The sequence below is a fragment of the Hippoglossus stenolepis genome, chromosome 20 (genome assembly GCF_022539355.2).
Source record: "Hippoglossus stenolepis isolate QCI-W04-F060 chromosome 20, HSTE1.2, whole genome shotgun sequence".
Lineage (NCBI taxonomy): Eukaryota > Metazoa > Chordata > Actinopteri > Pleuronectiformes > Pleuronectidae > Hippoglossus > Hippoglossus stenolepis.
The window spans coordinates 4,938,017-4,947,338 of NC_061502.1; the positions used below are offsets into that span (position 1 = coordinate 4,938,017).

The 9,322-nt window shown below is 39.1% G+C and overlaps 1 protein-coding gene across 3 annotated transcripts; it reads right to left on the reverse strand.

Moving 5' to 3' along the window:
* Positions 1–1,152: 1,152 nt before the first annotated feature.
* On the reverse strand, positions 1,153–9,268 carry pla2g7 (phospholipase A2, group VII (platelet-activating factor acetylhydrolase, plasma)). Of its 3 annotated transcripts, none has more exons than XM_035143401.2 (11): positions 9,102–9,268; positions 7,519–7,646; positions 6,263–6,413; positions 5,845–5,938; positions 5,659–5,727; positions 4,267–4,432; positions 3,754–3,867; positions 2,758–2,849; positions 2,298–2,468; positions 2,043–2,191; positions 1,153–1,952 (listed from the first exon to the last, which is right to left on the reverse strand). In XM_035143401.2, exons 2-11 carry the CDS (start codon positions 7,612–7,614, stop codon positions 1,852–1,854), a joined length of 1,203 nt encoding a protein of 400 aa, XP_034999292.1. In that variant the 5' UTR covers positions 7,615–7,646; positions 9,102–9,268; the 3' UTR covers positions 1,153–1,851. The 3 variants fall into 3 exon arrangements, with proteins under 3 accessions (XP_034999292.1, XP_034999289.1, XP_034999291.1); XM_035143398.2 differs by lacking the exon at positions 9,102–9,268 and adding an exon at positions 8,173–9,033; XM_035143400.2 differs by lacking the exon at positions 9,102–9,268 and adding an exon at positions 8,340–9,028.
* Positions 9,269–9,322: the final 54 nt, after the last annotated feature.

The following is a 9,322-nucleotide window of genomic DNA, read 5'->3' on the forward strand; positions in this document are numbered from 1 at the left end:
CGTAACCCTGATACAACTGCTGAAATGTTGATGGGACAGCATGGCGATACAGAATATCTCCTTATAGTCAAGGACGGACATGAGTGTTGATTACGCAATCGTTTTACAGTTGGATAAAGACAGACGACCTTTAATTCTCTACAATAAGACTAGTTTGATTATGAATTTTTGGTTCAACTGTTGAATGATGCTTGAATGATACTCTAGCGTAATTCTTGAAGTAGAAAACAATCGCTGGTTGGTTCTCTTAAGAATGCTCTCTGTGTTCACATTACAGGTTACGTTCTGACCAATGATGAGTGCCAGATCATTTACACATTTAAACAGTTACTTCACTTTGTGTGACTGGACGACGGCAGCGGTGACAGCACACCGCCTTGTGGTGCCCCAGTGTTTAAAACAAGCTCATCTGAGTAAACATTCTAAACTGGTGGAGATTAAAACCATGCACTTGGTCTTTTCTGCATTTATTACTCGTCTGTGGTTTTGGACTGCGAGTTGAAAACCATCAAAATCCGACTGGTGTCGACTCGGTGTGTGCAGAATGTAAGAATCCACCTTGTTCTGTCTCTTTAAGAGCAGCCAATACACAAGAGTCCATGACGTATGTGGAGGCTGGTGTGTGGTGAAGACAAAGTTGTTGGTTGTGGATATCTGGCATGAAGTATTTTAATCATAATACCTACCTATACTTATCTTAATACCAGTGTGTAAGATTTAGGTGAAAGGGATCCATTGGCAGATATTGAATATAAACTAATCCTAGTGATGTTTTCTCTGGTGTGTTTCATCTAAATTGTACAAATTATTGTTTTCTTTACCCTAGAATTGGGCGTTTATTTTTAAATACTTTATATTCACATCAGTAGTGGATCCTCTCTACGGAGGCCGCCATGTTTTTTACCGTAGTCCAGACTGGACAAACTAAACACCTTTTGAATATTTATGAAACTGAAGGTTACCACAGGTTCTCTTTCATGTTTGGAAGGGGAGGGTGAGGTGAGGGGTGTTCAGTTGCAGCATGCAACTCCACCACTAGATGTCACTACATTCTACACAGTGAACCTTTAAGTATTACCCTCTGGTGTCAAAACTTAAAAAAAAAAATGAGAAGGTAAACTGAAAAGATGGAGTCACATATTTGAGATGATGTTTTTTGTATACAAACCATATTTATTGGATTTGTCTTATATACAAATTTAGACAATGATTGTATAAAAGTAGAAGGCTGTTACATTTCATTGGACAGTACTTTTCTGGCACACATGGTTTTTAAATGCAGCCTTTTAGTGTTTGTACACTTCTAATGTTTTACTTGTATCTGTCAAATCATGATGGATACATTTAGTTTTACAGCTTATATTAAAGTCTTTCTTTTTTTCTCCATTTCATAGGATTCTCATTTTAGGCTTCATCACATTCACACAGCAATCAGAGTAGCTCCTGGGAGATCTGCTGGAAGATCCTGTGTTCACACAGATGCTGAATAACAATATTTCTCTCAGGTTTGATCTATTTACACTCAAAGATTAAAAATGATTAAAATGACTTCTCCAGGAAATTGCTGGTAATGGATTAATAAAGACTTCCCCAACATTGAAAAAACAAGTGTTGAGGTGCTTGTGCGCAACATCCAGGCGTCATGAAACAAACACTGCTACACTGAGTGTTTTAATCCTTCAAGAAAAACAAACCTTTCCTGCTGATGAGGTAGAGATCGCCTTTCCCCTTCATTGCTCTCCAAAATGTTGGCACTGAGTCCATTTTAGATTCAAATGTTCTGGACATTTTGGGAGCGATCCACAGTTGAGCACCCGGGTTCCCCTGCAGTGTACGAGGCACAGTGGCAGGTCAGATGGAAGACTGAAGCAGAGTGATATTAGTTCCTTGAATGAGGTTTTCATCCGCCCCATCGATCAGAGGGTCCCACTGATTAAAGTTCTTCTGTAGACCTGCCATAAAAAAACAGAATTAAAAAATGTGCATATCCCCTTCAACAAATGATAAATCGGCAAAGATTGTGAGCTCGTTATTTCTCTTACCGAGATGGCGCTGCAGAAAGGCTAGTGTTGCTCTGTTGGAGAGGTCTATGGCGATCTCCGGGTCGATCTCTCCCTTCAGCTTCATCAGTTTACCGATCCAGTTTCCCGTCAGGAAGGTGAAGTCTGGGAAACTCTGGTGGACTGTGCCTCTGGAAGACACGCAGTTAGAGGAAAACATCACCAGTAATTCAGAGGAAACAGATTTACTTTAACCAAATCCAAAACGGCCAGCGACCTCAGTTGTGTGCACTGTACCTGATAGTGATCATCTTCCTGTGGATGACGGCTGAGTCCAGCTTCTTCATGCGGCTGATGTTCCCCGCCCACTGGAATTTCTCCGAGTTGATGAAGAAGAGCGGCTGCCTCACTCGAGGAAAGATTTCTTCATCTAAAGGAAACATCCAGGCGTCCAGCGCTACGCCACACCTGATTTCACAGAGTTCCAAAATTTTAAAAACAACATCCAAGTCTAGGATTGATGTCTCACTTCTTTTAAATACTAATACACATGACTCAAGATTTGGTACTGATACATTTCTCTTTTCTTCTAAGTTCTACAAAATCCTCCTCTTCTAAAATTGACTTTTTTTAATATTGAACTGAAGTGTTTTCCTTCTTACTAATTGACAGTTTGTTGGTGTAGAATGTATCGTTTCTCTGCTTCTCTTCATTGAGAGGACATGATGGGCGAAGAAACCTTTGTTAATCCACGTACTTGAATTTAACGTCTTTGCACAGAGTCTCGATCACTGTCGCTCCCCCGAAGGAATGTCCGATCGCCGCTATCCTACACAGATCCATGGAATTCTGTGGGTTCACAGAGGAGAGGAGCGAGGGATTAACACAATCGAAATGTCAAACCTCAACAGTTACCTCATCAGCTTCTGCTTTCAGCCCACAGTTTAACAGTTCTCTCCTGACTCACACCACATCCTTCTACCACGTCTTGTGATAATGCTTCCAACAAACATGGGTCAGAACATGATCGCATTGTCGGAGGCAATAACAACTACAATTAATCCAAGGACAGTTATTTAATTAATGTTGCATCCTGACCATAACCTTTCTGATATTCCATGTCGACAAATCTCTCTCCATTTTATAAACAGTTTCATCTCATGCCCGTCTTGTTTTTATGAAACACAGATACAGAGGTCATTCTATATCAACTCAGGAAGCTAATGAGCCAACTTAAAAGATTCCAATAATACTGTATATGTGACGATAGAGCCTGAGATAAAAGATTTTGACTGCATTGAAAAAAAAAATATATATATATTATATAATATTTCCACTTTTGCTTGATGTTTTCTTTACTGTACTGATATATTGTTACTGCAATGGAAACTGACTTTGTGTCATTCAATTCATATTTCTCATGACTGGCCACTTTTTCAAGGCCAAAATGTTATAGTTTATCATTGTAATCTGCAGACTTACTAATCGTTCATTAGATTAGATTAGATGATTTGTTAGAAGTGGTTTGGGCTCTGTTTGTTCCAAGTGATATCATTCTTTGTTCTTGGAGTTTTGACACAGTCTTGTGTTGACACTATGCTGCTGCTTGTCACTTAGTGTCTGTTAATAAAATGGAAACGTCTGCATTACCATGGTTTTATTAGTCACTAACGACTGTATCCGGCAGCCGTGTCTGTTGAAATGCATTGACCTCTTGACCTAAAAAGTCAAGGTTGATGAAAAGGTTTCTTACCTCCAGCGTGGTCCAGTCAAACTGCGTCTGCAGGACATTGTGCACTTCTATCCCTGAGTTGATTTCAGTGAGTTTCTCCAGAGCCAGAATGCACTCATCCGCTCTCTGTTTCAACTGCAAGTGACAAGAACCATTCACACACGTTTAAGAAAAGGTCAAAGAGCACATTGAAGATTTCCACACTCGCACTTAAAAGCCAGTCTTTGAAATTCAACATAATAAAACTGTTCAAAACAGTGAAGACAGTTCGATAGATGTGTGAGAAAGATCTCATACAAAAAAATTAACAAACAAGGATGTGGTTTAGCTTGATCATGAGCTGTGTATTTGTCACTGGGAGTAAAGTTCACATGTTGTGTAATCCATCTGATGTTAATCCTGAAAGTATGACAGAGGAATTATTTCTCCACCTCCACTTTGACACAGTGACTCTACTACGTCACTGGATTTACCTCCCTAAATGGATCACTAATTCTTTTATAATTATTACTATAAAGTAGAAACACTTCTGACCTGTTTATTTCTGAGGGGGAATTCACTCTCGCCGTGCTGCAGAGCTCTGTAGTACATCCACTCCTTCACCAAGCTGTCTCGGGCCGATGCTTTAGGAACATTGTCCTTTGCCGTCTCTGACGCCGTCTCCTCTCGAAAATAAAACGTAGCCGACGCTGACTGGTCTCTGCAGGAAACAGGAAAAGACAATTTGGCAAAAACATAATGATTCAAAGGCAAAGGAGGCTTTTACGTCGAGCTGGTATTTCTAAATTATAATTTTGATATCTTTGGAAATTGAACGCAAAGATAAATAAAGACGTGAGATTATTAGAATGAAAAATAAGCGACTGATATATTATCCATTAATTCTTAAGGAAAAGACGCCAAAAACGGTCTGGTTCCAGTTCATTTTTGACACACTTAAAATATTCAATCGATCAAAACAACAGGAATCAATGTACCTTAAAACTCCACATACAACACAACAAGCTGTGACAACTTTTTCAATTCATTGAAGATTAAATAATTAGGCCAGAAAATAATCATTAGCTGCAGCCCAAAAGAGGAATATAATGTCCTTTATGTTGTCATTATTTCTATCACAGACTGAAGTTACATTTAGTTTCAAGTGAATTAGAAATAAGAATTGTTGTCATCTGTGTTTCACACAAGCTGATGCACACAAACAAGAAGCAGTTCAGTTGCCAACTTTGTTTCCTTGTTCAGACAAAAGAGCTTTTGCTGAAACTGATATGAAAAAGAAAAAAGGTTATTTTCCTTTATGACGAGTTTGGTTTGGTTTTTGGGCAAAGACTAACTTGACAGTGTGACAGAAGCACCACAGGCTGAGCGACTGGACTGACCTCTGACCACGTGTGTGTCTTATGTCACAGCTTTAAACCAGGTCACAGCGCTGCCACATGCTCTCTCTGTGGCTGTAGCCTTCAACTGGCGGCTGAAATTCAATGAAATGCCACCTCAATCAACATGAGTGACAGACTAACTGTGGCCATTATGCTCATCTCCATATGATCCCCTTGTCGCAATACTGAAAAGAAATGTGATGACCTGGTTCGTACTATTGTCTGAACACCCTTTCCACTCCTACTCCACAGATAAACAGACGGCCGCTTATAGATGAGACTGCCCTGTTATTGTCCGCTTGGGGGACATCCCACTAGAATTTCCTCCTACTGACACATGGCCTTAATTTCCCATTTTCACTGTAAATATCATCAGCCTTCTCTATGAATAAAGTGAATATTCCTCAAGATTTTACACACAATTTACAGCATTTAATCTGATTGAATAGTACTGTAATCTGACTGTACTTCAACCCTGATTAATGCAGTGTAACAAGCTGCCTTTGTTTTTAATCAGATAGAGAGAGAACACGTCATGTACAGTTACCTGTGTTCCACAGATGCCACGATGAAGCCCTGAGAGGCCAGCTCTGCACATATGGCCGAATACAGAGTCCTGATAAAACACCAGGAACGTGTCAATCACAACATTCATAGCGAGCGACAAGTGAGCAGAACTTCCAATTCATTATGAGTAAATGACTGTAGCAGAGTCAAAAAACATCTTGTGTACCTAAAGGCTCCCAGGCCATGTGAGAAGATAACGACAGGACATTTTCCATTTGACTTGAATGGAGCATCCAAGTAAGCTGGTGCCTTAAAGGACCCTGGAACAAACAAATGATAAAAACATAAGCTTCATAAAGCACAGGTAAGTTACACTGTTGTTGCTTGGCAACGTATTTAACAGGACAAACTGGTTTTCACTGAATTACTTTGCACAACTTTGACAAAGATATGATGAAAACCGGTTTCTTAGCTGATTTTGTAACTGAAGATAAATGAAGGGAAACATCTGCTTAGAAGGAGTGAAAATACTTTATATGCATAATACAAATATATTACATTTGTTAATAATGAAAAACTACAATGTGCACTCATATGAAACACATTTGAAATGTTCTACATTTTATAAATTGATGTTGCTTTACCAAAGAGGTAGTTGAAAATCCTTTCACTGAGAGTCCTGTTGATCTTCATGAAGTCTGCCAGACCGTTGAAATACTCCTTGCATGGGACCCAGTCTGGTTTTTCTGCTTTCTCAGTCTCTTGACAAGGATAGTAGAGCCGGAAGAAGCTGCCCTGTTGGAGAGACAGAAAATGGAAGATCCATGACACAATCAATCCATTACTGTTTATTGATTATTATCTTATTCACAAAACATGTTTTTTTTGTGTACAGATGTTGTCTCTGTGAACTTTCAAACTCTTGTCACTGTTGAACTGCTCCAAAAGTGACCAGTAAAGTTTGGAAAGGAGTTGATTAGTTGAGTGTCATTACAGGAGACTTAACAGTTGTTACAGAGGTCACCTTTATCTGTAATCACCGACATGATGTGTCCCTGCTCGTGCTTTTCTAAATGACGCCTGGCTTTATCCATTGGTGAACTTCACTGGCATTCTACACTAAAATATATAGTTATTATTTTATTTTTGTATTTTTGCTCTAATGTTTAATGATCTTAAAATTGCTTTATTTTTTTCATATTGTTTGCCTTCATTTTTTATTTTGAACTTGTAAAGCACCTTGTAACTGGGTTGTAAATCTTGTAAAAGGTGCTATATCAAAAAAGTTCATCATTGTTTTATTATTATTATTATAATAATTTGTCACTATGTCTAAATAAGTGTGTCCAGCTTTTACAGGTCATGATTTCCAAGTTATCACATCTCATCCCTGATTCATCCCTTCTTTATCTTATTTCCCATATACCACTACTACTACTACCAATAAAAATAACAACAATAATAATAGTGATAATAATAATACACTTAACTTAAATGACACCTTTCACAACACAGTTACAATGTGCTTTACAAGTTAAAAATCCAGAATTGAGGGCACACAATTGAAAACAACTGAAAGCAATCTGAAGGTCACACAGAGCACAGATATAAGAATAGCATTGTTACAGAGGAGAAAGAGTAAAAACAAAATAAAGATTATGAAATGATTTAAACTGTGAGTAGCAGCTGAGCTAAATTAAAAGTACATAAATAGATGAACAGAAAAAGTTGAATTAGTGAATTAAGACCCCAGGTCCTGAGAAAGCACTAATACAAAAAGGAGCCATTTAAAAGAGGAAATCAGGAATTTGCCAGACGGATCTCCTCAGTGAGATCATGTGAAGTTATATATAAAGAAGAGATAAAGGATAGAAGAACACGTGTGTGGTTCATCACCTACCCGTGCGGTGTGGTCCATCATGAAGTCGGTGCATCCCACAGGATTGGGGCCCTTGGCTGGAGGGATCCCGAGGTGGTTACTGCAGTTGTTCCCCATGGTGAAGTAACTGAGCGTGTACCCCCACTGATCTGTACACAAAGTACACAGGAGAGCTTCACCACAGCCTGGACAGGAAGCTGCTACTAAGACATTCCTGCTGGAGGTTAAGTGACTCGACAAAATATACTCTGATGACACAGTTACCTGTCAGCAGATTTAGAATACAGTCTATCTAAATAATAATAATAATAATAATAATTATTAGTCTAGTGCTTTTAACAATGTTCAAAGACACTTTACAGTGGATTAAAAAAGCATATAAAAGAATATATCTAATGAAATAAAATACACATCACAATCACACATTGAGTTAAATATGATATAAATCAAATAGTTAATAAAGTCATCAGTGCTCTTTTCAACTACACGTGATCAATGATATTCTATTAATGTGACACGTGACTTACAGGTGATGGAATACATAGTTTTCCATCTGTTTCCTGCTTTAAATGTTAGCTCCGTGTCAGTAACAGCCCCACCGCTAACCGTGGCTGTAGAGGACATGGCTGCCTCTGGGTGGTCAGTGATAATACAATGTGTGGTTTCAGCTCCTACCTGTACTCGCCCTCTGGTAAATCCTCTTCACTAACAACTGTACAAATCCTCCATGAGAAAACATCGACCTCGGTTCGTGTCAGAGGCGAGCTACGGCTAACTGGGAATCCTCTGGTTAGCCTGTTAGCCCCAGAAACTATTCAACAACAACAACAACAACAACCTACCGGAGATACAGGAGAGCGTCGGCTGCCAGTGTTACTACATCAGTTTCAGAACATGACCTCGCAAGTGGAATGACCTTGACACTTGGGAGGGGTTTGACAGGTTGTTAGTGTTGCTGTTAGCTACTTAGCATAGCGGGTGGCTAACCCAGAGCAGTGAATGGAGTAAAGACGCAGCAGCGGTCTGCTGTCCTCTCTCTCCCCGCTCACACCAGCGGCACCCTCAAAACCGATGCGCGTTTACTCCAGGTGCTACGGTAAAGGAGCTCGAATCGGAAAGTTGAATGTCACTTGTTGTGGACGTTTGTTAAAATAAGTAAAACAGATTTTGCTTTACAAGGGTGAGGTGAAATATCGGTGTCACCTCTCAAGGATTAAATAATAATATTTAAAATCTGAAAGTTTGGAGTGCCATAATGAAAAGGTAGCCAACTTTGCCTTGAAGTTTCTTTAAAATTCGACATTAAAAACTTCAGAGACTTGACATACAGACAGTGAGGGTCACCACGAAGAGGAGTGATGTGAAATATCTGTCACTCAAGGGTTGTTTTATAATAATATTTAAAATCAGCAAGTTATGAGTGCCATAATGAAAAAGTAGCCAAGATTGCCTTTAATTTTCTTAAATATTCTACAGTAAAACCTTCTGAAACTTCACATACAGACAGTGGGGGTCACCATGAGTCCCCTCTCAAGGATTAAACAAGAATAATATTTATAAATAGCAAGTTATGAGCGCCATAATGGAAAAGTAGCCAACTTTACCTTAGAAGTTTCTCAGTTTTTCAGTTGTAATTACAGCATGTGCCTCTGTAGCCCTCTTAGGTGTGAACTCCTCACTGTATAATCCTGCTTAGATCCATGGAACGTGATCGATGATCGATTATCAGGATCTTTGAGGCAAACTGCTCATTTCCTTCACAAGGAAAACACGCGCTGGTGAATTCGCTTTGCAATAGTGGGTTGCTGAAGTTACACTCCGTGTC